This window comes from Uloborus diversus, chromosome 2 (assembly GCF_026930045.1).
Source record: "Uloborus diversus isolate 005 chromosome 2, Udiv.v.3.1, whole genome shotgun sequence".
In the NCBI taxonomy this organism is placed as follows: Eukaryota; Metazoa; Arthropoda; class Arachnida; order Araneae; family Uloboridae; genus Uloborus; species Uloborus diversus.
In genome coordinates, this window is record NC_072732.1 from 107,714,614 (window position 1) to 107,731,490 (window position 16,877).

Here is a 16,877-nt window from a genome sequence, read left to right on the forward strand (position 1 = left end):
CGAGTATTCAATAATTTTTTAAAGATCTTAAGATCTTTTGATCAAATTTCATAACAGAAAGTACATTTCATTAGAAAAATATTTTGGGTTTCCCGCATTTTCATACTAAAAATTTTTCCTCTTTTTATTGAAGGTACAAATTTACTGCAAATAATATTTCTTTAGCGCAAGTTTAATGACAAAACATATTAGTCTTTCTTTATGTACTGTGATTTTTAGAATAAACTCTCCATTTATTGTTCATTGAAAAATTCAGGTTTTCCCGCATCTTTAGTTTGAAATGAAATAATATGAACGCATAACTTTATTCTTTTTTACTTTGCGAAAAAAATCAACTCAATTTTGCTTCATTTTCATGCATCTATTCATTGTTTCACCTCTTAAAGAGCAAAAAACACTCTTTAGGCATGTATGTCAATGTTCATGATCGGTTCTTTTTGCACAGTCAAATATTTCAAGAAAACCAGACGATTTCTTATAAATAAAATTATTTATTATTATAAGAGAGTTTTTATAAAGTGACGAATATAACCGGATGAAATAAGATTATCAAACAAATTTATTACTTATCGTTTATCGTTTGCACTACTTGCGCTGGAAAAGACTCTAGATACGAAAGTAATTTTACATACCGTACCCAGAGGAAAACAAAACGTCAGATTTAATTTTTTTATAGACGAAGTCGTAGTTCTGTGGCTTCACAACACTTCCGCCGCTCATAATATGTTTTAAAGATGTCAGTTTATGCTTCTCGGCTGTAAAGAGAAAATTATATAAGTTTCAAATACTTCGCTACGTCACAATTTTAAACAAGAAGTTCCAAACAAAATCCAAAAATTAAAACATTTCTTTCATAAAAAAAAAACTCTTTAATCTCTTTCAAAAATAAATAAGTAATTAAAAATAAAAAGAATATCAAGATAAATACATTTTATGAAAAATAAAAAAAATCGTTTTTTTTTTTTTTTTTTGAGCAATCACGATTGCTAATTGTTTTTATTTGACCGCCCTTGGCGTCTGGTTCCTTTTTCAACCCCACCGTCCTCTGCAGGCGCGACACCTTCGGTCCTGAGCAATGTCCCCCGGATTCCGCTTCTCCTGGTCGGTGGCGTCCATGTCCTACACACACGCACGTACACTCACAGACGTACACACTTACACACATACACACACGCGCCTTTACACACACACACACACACACACACACACACGCCAACGTGCATACACACTCGTCTACGCACAAACACAAGCCTACACATACACATACACAACTATACACACGTAATCGCTAAGGGGAGGGGCAGGCATGGGGGGGACAAGAACAGTTTCTAGAAACAATAACTCCAAATAGTAGGGTCCTGTCGCAGCTCGTGATTGCGAAAAGCATAATTTGAATTCAAAATTTCAGAATAAAATTAATTTTTTTTTCTTAAAGTTTGCGCTCTATTTTGAGTTTAAAAAAATACCTCGGAGATTATATTTCCCCCCGGTGCCAAAAATTAAATAAAATAAATATTATTTGAAAAATAAATAGTAAACAAATAAAATCTTCTAAAACAAATGATTTTTCTGTAATAAAAAACCATCTGAGCAGTTCTGTCTTCCTGATAAAAATAAAGCTCTCCGAATTTACTTTCATTTCGCGAAGCCAAAATTAAAATTAACTAAAACTTAAAAATCTGAGTTTGGCGTCAACAATAGAGTTGCAGGATTATTTTTTGAAAGCTTCTGTTGATGAAATTTAATGTCTTTTTTTATTTAGGTGGAAAAACATTAAAAAAAAAAAAAAAAACCTCGCTTCATTAGCTAAACGGCTAGTTACGGTGGCATACGATGGCACAGTCGCTTGGCGAGTTAGGCGATAAAAAGGGTTTGTGTATTAATTGGCATTTTAAAGTTACTGTCAATGCAATTTGAGTTCTTTTTTTATTTATTTGGTGAAATATTTTAAATTGAAATTTTTAAAAAAAGTTTTTTTAAGGGTGAAAGAATGATTATTTTACATCAGAAAGAGGGGTGGGGGAGGGGGATGGATTTTTATTCAATTATTTATTTATATTTTTTATTCAAGGGACTTCCTTTAAATTTTTAGTTCGGGTTGGGTGTAGCGAATAAATGTGTCTTTGTGTGTGTATGTTCCTTATACAAATCCTGAGTTACATCGTATCTTTGTTTGCACAGAGGAGGTCCTTTGATGCACAAGAATTCACAAAAGGAAGGGGGGATAGAGAGCGCCAGAAAATCTGTGAAATGGAACGTTTTAAATCTATTGATGACAATGCCCCCTGTGCTGTCTCATGTCACAACTTAATTAATACACAGTAAACACTCAACGCTCAAATTTAAAGTGGACTGTTTTATTTGTGAGACATACGTCTCCTCCAACTCACACCAACACACACACCTTCTCGCTCCTTGCCGTCCCGGCATACTCTCGATCCCAGATGGCGCTCGCTTCAGCGCTTTCACATTTTAAAGTTCTCATACTATTAAACATACCGGCCCGCGTTGCAATGCAAAGCATTCAACAAAATTGCAAATATTGATTCAAACTTGGTTACAAAGTATAAACACAACACAAATGTACACTCAAACAAAATAAAATAAAATAAAATATGTATACACATAAAACACAATGAATGATAATAAACACAATTTCAGTAGATGAATATCTAATTCTCAAATTTTACGACTTTTTACTATTTTTCTATTGGTAAGATTGCAACCTTTGTGATTGGTCTTTTAAACTCACCGCTCTTAGTTTTCACCTTTACGACTCGAATCTTACCATCAGAACCTGAGATAGTTTCAATTAGTCTCCCGATTTGCCATTTGCCTACAGCGATGTCATCATTTTTTATAAGTACTAAGTCACCTACTCTCAAATTTTCTTTATCGAAGAACCATTTGGTTCTCTGCTGAAGAGTACTTAAGTAGTTATTCGACCATTTTTTTCCAGATAATCTGTACAATTTTAGTCACTCTTTGATATAATTTTAATCTATTAAATTCTACTTCGCTGAAATTGGGCTCTACTAGAGATGTTATAGGTCGACCTATGAGGAAATGACCAGGCGTTAAAACTGATAAGTCGTCTATATCAGCTGATAGCGGTGTAAGAGGACGCGAATTTAGAATGGCTTCTACCTGAGTAATAACGGTTAAAAAGTCTTCATAATTAAGTTTCTGATTACTCACTACCCGTTTTAGATGAAATTTAAAGGCTTTGACGCTCGCTTCCCAAAGTCCTCCAAAGTGTGGGGCTCTGGGGGGAATAAATTTCCAAATTACATTTTCACTACTAAGATAGCCAGCCAACTTGTCATCTGGCTCTTTAATCTTATCATGCATCTTTTTAATCTCAATATTACTTCCTACGAAGTTCTTTGCGTTATCTGAAAATATATAGGAAGATTTTCCTCTTCTTGAAAAAAATCTCTTAAGTGTGGCAACAAAAGCTTGTGAGGTCAAATCTGTAACCATTTCCAAATGTACAGCCTTTGTAACAAAGCATACGAAGACTGCAACATATACCTTATGGTATAAACCTTTACGTTGGTGTCTATATTTTATCCAAAAAGGACCACAGAAATCTACCCCACTGCAGTTAAATGGAAAGTCTTGAGTTATTCTTTCCTTTGGTAGATTACCCATAATTTGCTGGCAGGTTACAGGTCTGGCCTTCAAGCACACTATACATTTATGAACTACCTTCCTGCATGCATTACGACCGTTAATTGGCCAATACAATTCTCTCACATTATATAATAAAGCTTGAGGTCCTATATGTAAATATTTCCTATGAAAATATTCAAGAATTATATCTGTCAATTTATGTTTTGAAGGTAAGATAATTGGAAATTTCTTATCCATACTTAAATCACTGTTTGTCAAGCGGCCTCCCACTCTCAAAATACCCTCTTCATCTAAAAATGGGTTTAAATTTCTTACCTGGCTGTCCGGTAAAACCGCATTACCTTCCCTCAATTTTTTTATTTCCTTACTAAATTCAAATCCCTAAACTATCTTTACTAATCTAAGTTCTGCTTTTTTCATCTCTTGAGGGTCCAATGGCCCTTTTTTCTTTTCGTTGCTGCAACAGTTTCCTAAAAACCTGAAAATATAGCTAAGTACTCGAATTAATTTTATATTCATATTAGAAATATTAAGTAAGTCATTTGAAAACATATTTGTTGATGCAAACAATGCTGCACAATTTATATCGTCCTTCTTTTTTAATTCATTTAAAAAGTCTTCTCCACTCATATCCGTTGGAATGTCTCTTTCAGGATAAATACCGGTAGCAAGAAAATCTGGTCCATTCCACCAGAGTTTATTTTCAGACAGCTTGTCAGGATCCATACCTCTGGATATAAGATCGGCTGGGTTCTCCAGTGATGCTACATGGTGCCACTGTTGAATATTTGTCAAATCTTGTATTGCAGTCACTCTATTTGAAATGAAAGTTTTTAATTGATGAGGTTCTTTCCGAATCCACGAGAGAGCTATCATAGAGTCACTCCACAAATATGTTTCCGATATATCCAGTTTTAAGGAGGATGTAACTCGTTTTATCAGTTTGGCTAATAGAACTGTAGCCATTAACTCGAGGCGTGGTATTGTCATACGCTTAAGAGGGGAAACTCTGGACTTACTGGAAACAAGTCTTATTGTAACTTCACCCGAATTGTTAATGGATCTGCAATATATAACTGCAGCATAGGCGACCTCTGAGGCATCAGCAAACCCGTGCAATTGTACATCAATAGTACCCTCACTTAAAATACATCTCGAAGCCTTAATGTTGTTGATACATGGTAGTAAGTCAATGAAGTTTTGCCACTCTTTATTTTCTTTCATGGGAAGCTGATCATTCAAATCTATTGACAATAACCAGAGCTTCTGCATGAATATTTTCGCTCTTGTCACAATCGGGCCTAAAAGACCAAGTGGATCAAAAATGCGCGCGATGGTTGATAATACCATACGCTTAGTAACTGGTACACCAGATTCTACCTTTGCCTGGAATGTAAAACAATCTATCTCTGATTGCCACGATACACCTAAAGCCTTAGTTTCTTCAGTAATCACAAATTTATAATCTTTCTCGGTGCTCATGAAAAGATCAGGGTGATTTCCTAACCACTTATGCAACTCCATACCTGCTTTTCTCAAAATTCCGATTAATTGGTTTTGAAGCTCTTTTGCTTCTTCTAAAGAACTCGATCCACTCAGAACATCGTCCATATAAAAACTATCATGTAAAGCTGCTGCTGCAAGAGGGTACTCTTCTGTCTCATCTATTGCTAATTGCTTCAAAGTTCTAACTGCTAAAAAAGGGGCACTAACCGTGCCATATGTTACTGTGTTTAGTTCGTAAGTTTTAACTAAATCATCATTTGTTTCCTTCCACAAGATTTTTTGAAGGGGTCTTTGACTGGGATGAATTAAAATCATCCTGTACATTTTTTTGATGTCTGCAGCAAAGGCATAAACATATCTTCTGAATCGCAACATAATTGATAACAAATCATCCTGTATGATACCACCGTTATACTGCAAAGAATTTAGAGATTTCCCATTTGACGTAGGGGAGCTAGCATTAAAGACAACGCGTAGCGGCGTCGACTTGCTAACCGCTCTATAGACTCCTAGATGAGGTACAAAGTAACTCAGATCCTCATCAGAATCTTTCACCTCAGTCATATGCCCTAACTCTAAATATTCACTCAAAAATTTCCTATACAAGGATAAATATTCTGGATCTTTTTCTAAACGATTCCACAAACTATTCAACTTTCTAAGCGCTATGTCTTTAGATTTTCCTAAAGAACTAGGTTCTTCCTTTAGGGGTATCGTTACAATGTATTTCCCTTTAGCATCTCTAGAATGATTCTGTACAAAATGTTCTTCGCAAATTAAGTTCTCTTTACTTTTGTGCTCAATCGACTCAACATTTTCTATTTCCCAGAATCGCTCAAGTGTTTCATCCAAATCACATTCTTCATTAATAAAACCGCAATGAATTTTATTTTCTGTCTCGGATATTGTACTTCCGGATATGATAAAACCAAAAACTGTGTTTTGTAAAATTGGACTTGAATTTTTACAATGAATTTGCCCTGGTTTTAACAATTGATAAAATATCTCGGCTCCTAATAATAACTGTATACATCCTGGAATATTAAATTTTTCATCTGCGAGGTTAATATTACAAAGGTCATTCACATTAATTTCAAGCTTATTTGACGGAATTAAATCCTGTGTAATTTTTGGCACTACTAAAAGGTCCAACTTCCTAGTGAAACTCTTTTCTTTATTGCTGATACAAGCAGATACACGCGCTTTAATTGTGGATATTGAATCATTTAATCCTGACACTGATACGTTTATTTTCTGTTTCTTCAAACCAAGGAAATTGGTGCACTCGTTATTTATAAAACACGATGATGATTCGTTATCTAAAATTGCTCTTACGGGTTGTAAATTTCCCTCAGCATCAGTAATATAACACATCGCAGTACTCAATAAAACATTTTTTGTTTTTGCTTCACTTATTGCCGTAAACAAAGTGTTCTCTCGATTCGGCATAAATTCTTCAGCCAGTGCTGACAGCTGTTGGGAGGGGATCTCATTTGACGCCATTACCTCTTGTTTATTTTCGTGCGCAATTACATTCTCAGACAGAAAATGAATCGTCACATGATGTTTTTTCCCACACACAGAACAGGAGAATTTAGATTTGCAATGACTCACGCTATGTTTTATCGATAAACAGTTAAAGCATAGTCTCTTCTCTTTTATAAATTTAATTCTTTCATTCACGGATAGCTTACAGTATTTAGGACACTTATATAATAAATGATTTTCACAACATAACATACATTTAGGCGTTTTAATATCGCTTAAAAATACTTTTGAAATATTCTTCTCGTTAAATTTCTTGGTGAAAGAACTTGAATTTATTTTTTCATTTTTCCCTCGCGATGTATAATACAAGTCTATTTCTTTAGACAGCTCCTTTGGACGCAACCAGCTATCTTGTGCTTTAATAGAAATATGCATTGCTACATCTTTTTCAAGAGTATCAAATATTTTATCAGATACTGTCAACTCATTTAACGTCTTAAAGTAAGACACATTTCTTAGTTTCAAATAATATTCCCAGTTCGTTATTAAACGAGAAGCAAACTGCTGGTAATTTTCGTTTTGTTGCCGTGTTGCCTTTCTAAAATTTTCTAAACACGATTGAGCACTGGGTTCGAACTCTCTTAAAATAATAGCTTTCACTTTCTCGTAGTTACTCAATTCATCATCTGTAATATAAGTTATCACATTTGCGGCTCTCTCGCCTAATAAATTCAATAGGATTTCTGATTTGTATTTATCAGGAACATTTTTAGATACAAAAGCTCTTTCTAAAGAAGTAAAGAAGAATGCCCAGCCTTCAGGCTTAGTAGGGACTTTCACAGTTAATATTCTTATGCTTTTTATCAAAGAATCTAGAGAATTCTGAACATCAACATTACTTTCGTTTTGGTTTTGATTCTCTGGTTTCGAACCTGCTCTCACTCGCGCAAGCTCTAACTCAGCTTTAACTATTTCATATTTAACTTGCTCTAAATCTAATTGTTTTTGCTGTAAGTCATTATTCTTACGCTCTTCTACTGTTAAACTAATTAAATCTTTCACAAACTCAATATCAGATTTAAAATAACTATTGTTCTTAATTAGCTCAGTTAATTGAACAACAGTTAATTTTTCATCAACAGTTTCTCCTAATTCAGAGGCAATAATCCTCAAATCTTCTTTTTTACAGTTTTTAAACATTTTAGTTTCTAGCACATTGATGAATAATAATTATTCAATGGTCACTTACTTCTCAAATGTCCTCAATAATTCTCATATCCACAGGTCTCTGTGTCGTTCTCAGGCTCCGGAAGGACCACTTATGTGCTGTCTCATGTCACAACTTAATTAATACACAGTTAACACTCAACGCTCAAATTTAAAGTGGACTGTTTTATTTGTGAGACATACGTCTCCTCCAACTCACACCAACACACACACCTTCTCGCTCCTTGCCGTCCCGGCATACTCTCGATCCCAGATGGCGCTCGCTTCAGCGCTTTCACATTTTAAAGTTCTCATACTATTAAACACCCCCCCCCCCCTCTCTCTCTCTTTCGGAATGAAAAAAATAAGAGTTCTAAATTTAAATTTTGAGTCATAAAATTGCTTTTCTACACGTTGACGAGAAATTTACACTATTTTTTCCTTATATTTTCAAGCCTCTTTCTTGAGGATGCGTCACTTGACACTATTTTTATTTTCGAGGTAGACCGAGCAACGCCGGGCAACGCAGCTAGTAATAAAAATTACTTTTGCGCCTTCTGTTTTCAATGCACCGTACTGTTTCTTAGTTGCAGAAATTTGAACTACAATTTTAAAATTACAAATTCCACTTTTCCATGGTATGCGAAGCGATATACGTATTCCACGAAGCGCATGCTTAAAGTTGATGTTAAAACAAGTTTTGTACATAGATTGAAATGGGATTATCCCCCCCCCCCCAAAAAAAAGAATATTTTTTACTTAATTTCAATTTAATTTGATATTATTGCTTCATTTAAGTCACACTAAAAGAAAGAAGACCAAGTCGAACTTCGAAACTAATGCACTTTTGATCCAATTAAAAGTATAACACTGTTCTAATTATGTTAGATATATATTTCGGCTTTGATACAAGTTGACTTCGTTGGCTCTGATAAGTTGATTGAGGTTGAAACGATTCCATTTGATAAATTTGAACTCAAATATAAACGAGTTCGCCCAAGGTCAAGGTACCACCTGAGTTAGACTATAATTGATACACAACTTTCTCTACTTACTTGGTAAATAGGCTTTTTTCTCTAGCTCATCCAAAACATTTACTGTCAGAAGTAAATGAGTGATTTCGTATTCGTCCACCATATCCCATAAGTGTGTAGGTGTTCGAAAATAAGGATTTCCTTCGAAAAGTACCACCGTCACTCCCAAGAAATGCATTGAACTAAACATATTCCAAGTGGCCCATCCAACCTGAGAAAAATAATAAATATAATTTAATATCAGTCTAAAAGAAACATTTACATAAAACTTTTTTTAAAGAAATTCTTTAAAAAAATTATTTCGTAAAGAATGTTTTTCCCGATTTAATTAATTAATTAATTAATTTTTCTCTTTTAAATAAATTACTCGACTGATTCTAGTATGCAAATAATTGATTTTTATTTTTTCATGCACAATAATAACATTTTGACGTTTAAAAAATTTGAACAAAACTATTTCTACTATTTCGATTGTTGGTAGACAAAAGTTTTTCAATTAAACAAAAAAAAAAAAAAAAAAAAAAAAAAAAAAAAAAAAAAAAAAAAAAAAAAAAAAAATGGAAGGAAAAAAAAATCAAAATGGTCTTACAGCCATATAGTTCTTTAATCTACGAGTATATATAGCTATAAAATTCAATAATCTGCCATGTTCAGTGTGCTAAAATACGATTATTTGAGAATTAAGTTCAGTATTGGTAGTTATATCAAATACTTGCACATGTGATATATTTTTAGTATATCATTGTTTGCAAATTCAAACATAATACTTGAAGAAATATGCTTTTATAAAAAAATGTGCTTCTACGATTTTAAGTCAATTTTGTTGTGCAAAATGTACTTTAACCACAGTTTTATACATATTTGATCTGTTAAATGCCTAATGAACAATAACGCTCTCATCAAAATTAATCAGTAGTATTGCAACTGGCGTGAAATAACACCAAGATAGAATAAAATATCTATTTATGTCTGTACTTTTGCTGTGGAAAAGCAAATTTTTCGTCAACGAACGTGCTAAGTGTGGCCTATGCGAATTGTTCACATATGATTTCTGATCTGAAAATTACTGGCATAAGAGCCATTTCTATATGCTCCTCAGATTCTCAAGAAGTCTCGGGACATTCGCAAAAGAGGACATCATATTTCCAAAATCATTTGTAACACGTCTAATGTTCGTCTGGTTCTTGCATTAGTGAAAAAAGACGCTATTTTCAACATTTACTGTAACACGTAAAGTTTGTCTGCAGAAAAAAAAAGCTAACATTTTATACAATCTCTGGGACATTTCATTTTCACTTTTATTTCTAAATAGGCATTTTCACAGGTTGCTGAACTTTGATATGTGCAGACCTGTCTACCCTTTCGCATTTGGTCCCCATTTTCCGCTTTTCTACGCTAATGATCGAATCGTACTCTTTTTCGTATCAATGCACCCTTCAAGCCTCAGACATCAATTCATGATGCCCCAGAAAAATTAAAGCGCAGAAAAATTGCTGAAATTCTTCTGGCCATTCTTTTAATTTCGCATAGCAACGTAAAATGGGAGTGGATGTTTTCGTTCGACAAAAAATAGCAGAACCTTTTCTTACATGTTCGATGAAACTTGAAAAATTTCTGATTACAGTAAAACCTGTTCACAACGATACTGTTGGGACATAAAAAATTTATATTGTTATAGACAGGTTATAGTTATAGACAGTTTTATTATTTATTGCTGCCATTCTGCTTGGGACCAAGGAAAATATCGTTATAGACAGGTTTATTGTTATAAGCAATATTGTTATATACAGGTTTCATTGTATCACGTTTGGAGAAAAAAAACCTTGTTATGAAGGAAAATTTTCAAAAAAACCTTTCGAAAAAAGCAAGAATTGCTACCGCTGATTCTTTAAACAAGAAATAAATGTGAGATTTATTTGATTAGCAGGTATTTAACTCATGTATGTTAATTTCCGTTCTATAAAGTTATAGTGAAATGCTTCATAAAATATGATCGAAATTGTAGAGTTATCTGTTTTTAATTAATATGTTTTTTCTGTAATTTTTTCAAAAGAAATTATCTAGTGTTTTGTAATGAGAGAATGTCAAAATAAAATAATAACATAGTGTTATATTTTAAGGTTCCGCAATTTTTTTGAATAGCCTTTTGCATTTTAGAAAGTAGGGGTTCATAGGGGAAAGTAAATTTGTGTGTGACTTTAAACTCACTCTGTAGTTCTACCCTTTATCTACTGATAAAATAATGAAGATAGCAAAACCAGTACTGCCGTGAGCAGGTAAACAGCAGTATCTGCAGAAGTGACTGTTCGAGATGTTTGCAGAAACACGTTTTGGGTTCAGTACTAACAATAGGCAAATATTCGAATTAGACGTTTTTTTTTTTTTTCAAACTTCTTTTTCAGCGGCAAGCTTGTACAATAAATTCAACGTACAATAGATGACAAAAATGCGAAAAAAAAATGAAAAATGAAATTTACGATGCCATCAGCTAAACTTACCGGTGACATGGAAAGCCAGACGAAACTTCGCTTCGAGTCACCGTGCAACCCAAAGTCTCTAGCTAAAGTAAGTAATCCCTGAAAGAACATTCCGAAGTTAGAATTTATATTTGACTAATGTAAAAATTCTTTCTCTTGAAACTCGTTTCAATGAAGTATTGTTTGACCACGGATTGTATGGGATTGGCAAACGTCCAGTTAAGACAAGTCTATCTGAATGAGGGAGAAAAGTAAAATTTTGATGCGCGTGTTCCGCTCATTTGAATGTGACTGTGCTTAATTCAGAGGCTAACATGCATCTGCAAAAACTGGCATCCATGAAAACTAATAGATGAGTCAATTTCCGCCAGTAAACTGAATGTTTGCCTTTCCATACAATCCGTGGTCAGACAGTATCGCAGAATGTGCTCATGCTGCGTAACAGGTATGTAATGTAGATATTTATTGCGTAGTATAATACGTTCGTAATGAGTTTATTTATTACATCGTATAATACGTTCGTATAATGTAGTTCTTTATTACGTAGTACGATTGTAATGTGTAGTATGATGCCAATCTACGTGGTTTTAATAAAACTAATAATAAAAGCCGCAGAAAAAGTTATTTTCGATAAAACGAAATATTTCACAGTAAAACTGCTATGGCAAAAACTTAGCAGAAAAATTCATAAACAGCCGTATCGATTCTTTACAAAAAATTTATAAAAATCACACGTGTAAATGTAGTTGCGTGAAGCTTTATACTTTTACCATAATTAATTTTTTTTCTATATGATAGAAAGATATTATATGAGAAAATTACTGTTAGAAGAAACATAGTGAACATTATATGCAAACATGAAAACATGAAATTCAATTTTCAGAAACAACTACATTTGTGTTAAGACGAAGTTTTAAATGGGCTACAAAACACAAATGAAAACTATGAACGCTTTTTATACAGGGTGTATCAGTACAGCGTTTAAGACTTTCAGGACAGATAGAGTACACGTAGACGATGGGAAACCACGTAGCAATGCATGGTCGGAAACGCGTTCCAGGCGTGGTAGTGACGACACAAATCGCCAAAAAAACATGTTTATTATCCATAGTACAGCAAAAAACTAAGAAAAATGAACATTAAGGAGTGAACGATCGTTATCAAAGTAGGTGTTCGAATTACGACCCCGGGTCGTGATGCATGCCTCACATCTCCGGCGCATTAAAAATCAAATGTTAGCAAAAATACCGAGCGCGTGTTTTTTCCGGACTTCCTGGTGAAACAAAAACCGCGCGTGCGCATGCACCGTCATCTGATACTTCGGTTTCCGTAGCAACATTATCGTGTACACCAGACAAAAACTTACCAGTATTTTGCTGTATTAAAAATAATACGCATGTTTTCTCCTCTTATTCGTGTCTTGTCTTGTGCTTTGTGTCATCATTACTAGGAAAGCGTTTCCGACCATGATTTGTTATGTGATTTCCCATCGTCTAGGTGCACTCTATCTGCCCTGAAAGTCTGTAAACGTTGTACTGATTTCTGATACACCTTGTATAAAATGCCCTAGACTCATGTGTGCATGCCGTCGAGAGGTCAAAACAGTAAGAGGGTGTATGAAATGAATGGCCCCTTAATTACTTCAAACATTGGGAAAGATAATGGGGTTTCGTTTTTTTTTTTTTTTTTTGGTATAAGAGGAAGTCACTGTTAAGTCTAAGTATTGACAATATGAATCTAATCCTGAGTACATTATTCACTCCATGATGTGGGGTGAAATAAAGGGGGGGGGGGCGGATGTCTTCCCCCGGAAATTTTTTCAAATTTGGAGGTTTAAAAATGAATTTTAGCTTCATATTGTTCGAAACATTGAAATTCTACTTTGGGTGTCAACCTCAGACACGGATGACAACCGGGGTGGACCAACCCCGAGCCCTTAGTGACACCACTATATATATATATATATATATATATATATATATATATATATATATATATATATATATATATATATATATATATATATATATATATATATATATATATATATATATATACTAGCTGTACCCGACGCGCGTTGCTACGCCAACAAAAAAAAATACATCATTATACTGATTTTCATGACAATCGGTTGAACGGGGCAGAAATTGCTACTCTGCAGTGCCACCTGGTGGCGAGTGGCTTCAATGAGCATATTATGCACCTTCTCCGTGGAAAAATACATATATATAGCAATTTTCATAATAATCGGTCCAGGTATCAAGTGAAGCCGTGACTATACTCAAATTTTGTACTCATGCAGTTTGCAAGATCAATCAATCGCTAAAAATATCAAATAGAAAAAGTTTTAAATCCCCCCGTTGCATGAAAAGCCATAAAACAATAAAGAAAGAATTTATTTGTTCAAACTCAAGAAAAATGGCAACAGCTAACTTCTTATCAATGAGATCTTTCACGCGAATTAATTTCTGCAGTCGATAATTTTATTCGTATTTATCCAATGGATTGTGACTTAAATTGGAATAAAAAGGGAACTATCGATCGGATTTTTTTCGAAATGGTCTATAAACATTCCCAGTACCAAAAATAACAAACGGTGAAAGTTTCAGCCAAATCTGCCGGGTAGTTTTTGAGTTCATGGATGACGTACAGACAAACATTCATATATATATATATATATATATACACACACACACAGACGCAGAGGGTGCAAGAAGAGGGCGCAATATATATATATATATATACACACACACACAGACGCAGAGGGTGCAAGAAGAGGGCGCAATAAATATATATATATATATATATATATATATATATATATATATATATATATATATATATATATATATATATATATATATATATATATATATATATATATATATATATATATATATATATATATATATAAAATTAAGCACACAGAATTACAAATATTAAACAAATTATAAATAACAAATGATGATAAAAAGGAAAAATGCAAACAGCTATTAAGTAGGAATAGAAAAAGAGTGAATCCAGAGCTCATCAGCCGTGGAGATTCATTAATTATGGTCAAAAGACCAAAATTTTAACTATAAACTAGAAGAGAATGCTTAAGCTCCAGTACATGTAATATAGAGTAACAATGGGCAAACGCACCACTTGTTAAGCTAAAAACAATAAACTAGAGCTCAAACCTAAAACTAAAAGCAGGGGGTTTCGCCTCGACTAATTAGGAAAACAAGTTTCGATAATTAGCCTTCCACGGGACAGTACCTGCCAATAACAAAATTGTCTTACCTTGAAATCCAAGTAAACATATCCAGTCCGTTGTTCAGCATGATAAAAAAGCCTATCCATTCGTCAACAAACCATTAAAAATATAAAAACCATGTCCAAAAAACAGTCCAAAGACGTACCAGGTCGCCTGTTTCGCACGTGTAAAAATTTTATCCACTACGGTGATTCATAAAAAAATGGTTTGTCACGGTTGTATCATACATTTACACAGTTAAACAGTTTCAAAAGAAGCGAAATGTTCATCGAAGGCTATACTTAAGCAGATGTTTTCAACTAGATTTTTAGGGAAGTTATTATGAAAAAGTAAGTTTTTGAGTACTGAAATTTCTTGCTTAAATGCAGAAATGGTGTTGCAAATTCTTTTAATTCTGATAGCTTGCGAAACAATAATGCCAATAAAAACCTTTTTACTAAGGCAGAAGGAGAAATCTTATAAACTGTTAACTGCGAAATTGAATTCACGTCTTTTATCATAGATTGTAGTGGAACAATTTGAGTCAATTTGTATGTTGATATCCAAGAAATTAAAGCTATTATGATTAGAATTGGTCTTTTTGAGCGTTAATGAACTATGATAAATAGTTTTACTGAGTTCAGAAAAAATTAGGAAAATTTATACACAAAAGGTCATCAATGTATCTACAACAAAGAGGTGTAGAGGAAGGATTGTCAATTAAATATTTTCGTTCATAATATAAAAGAAAAAGGTTGGCTAATGTAGAGCTAAAATTAGCTCCCATTGCTATGCCATTAATTTGAAGAAAACATGAATTACCATTTTTGAAAAAAATATTGAAAATACAAAATTTAAAAAGACCAAGAAAAAACAATTCATTAAAATCAAGGGAATCCTTGACTGAATTAAAAAGTTCTGAAACAGAGGAAAAAAGTTCAACGAGTGGGATATTGGTGAAGAGGTTTTCAAAATCAAAAGTTTCTAAGTGGTTTATATCAAGCATATTAAGTAAATTGATGACTTCAACACTATTATTAACAATACAGAACCAATTCATTTGTTGATCAAAACAACCTTCAACAAATGAATTGGTTCTGGATTGTTAATAATAGTGTTGAAGTCATCAATTTACTTAATATGCTTGATATAAACCACTTAGAAACTTTTGATTTTGAAAACCTCTTCACCAATATCCCACTCGTTGAACTTTTTTCCTCTGTTTCAGAACTTTTTAATTCAGTCAAGGATTCCCTTGATTTTAATGAATTGTTTTTTCTTGGTCTTTTTAAATTTTGTATTTTCAATAATTTTTTCAAAAATGGTAATTCATGTTTTCTTCAAATTAATGGCATAGCAATGGGAGCTAATTTTAGCTCTACATTAGCCAACCTTTTTCTTTTATATTATGAACGAAAATATTTAATTGACAATCCTTCCTCTACACCTCTTTGTTGTAGATACATTGATGACCTTTTGTGTATAAATTTTCCTAATTTTTCTGAACTCAGCAAAACTATTTATCATAGTTCATTAACGCTCAAAAAGACCAATTCTAATCATAATAGCTTTAATTTCTTGGATATCAACATACAAATTGACTCAAATTGTTCCACTACAATCTATGATAAAAGACGTGAATTCAATTTCGCAGTTAACAGTTTACAAGATTTCTCCTCCTGCCTTAGTAAAAAGGTTTTTATTGGCATTATTGTTTCGCAAGCTATCAGAATTAAAAGAATTTGCAACACCATTTCTGCATTTAAGCAAGAAATTTCAGTACTCAAAAACTTACTTTTTCATAATAACTTCCCTAAAAATCTAGTTGAAAACATCTGCTTAAGTATAGCCTTCGATGAACATTTCGCTTCTTTTGAAACTGTTTAACTGTGTAAATGTATGATACAACCGTGACAAACCATTTTTTTATGAATCACCGTAGTGGATAAAATTTTTACACGTGCGAAACAGGCGACCTGGTACGTCTTTGGACTGTTTTTTGGACATGATTTTTATATTTTTAATGTTTTGTTGACGAATGGATAGGCTTTTTTTTATCATGCTGAACAACGGACTGGATATGTTTACTTGGATTTCAAGGTAAGACAATTTTGTTATTGGCAGGTACTGTCCCGTGGAAGGCTAATTATCGAAACTTGTTTTCCTAATTAGTCGAGGCGAAACCCCCTGCTTTTAGTTTTAGGTTTGAGCTCTAGTTTATTGTTTTTAGCTTAACAAGTGGTGCGTTTGCCCATTGTTACTCTATATTACATGTACTGGAGCTTAAGCATT

At 33.3% G+C, this 16,877-nt stretch overlaps 1 protein-coding gene across 1 annotated transcript in view; it reads right to left on the bottom strand.

Moving 5' to 3' along the window:
* Window positions 1–16,877, bottom strand: part of LOC129217223 (acetoacetyl-CoA synthetase-like) — a 79,238-nt gene that overhangs the window by 27,642 nt on the left and 34,719 nt on the right. The window contains 3 exon segments of the mRNA XM_054851499.1: window positions 633–755; window positions 8,892–9,081; window positions 11,369–11,446. Of these exon segments, the coding sequence (XP_054707474.1) occupies window positions 633–755; window positions 8,892–9,081; window positions 11,369–11,446 (391 nt within the window).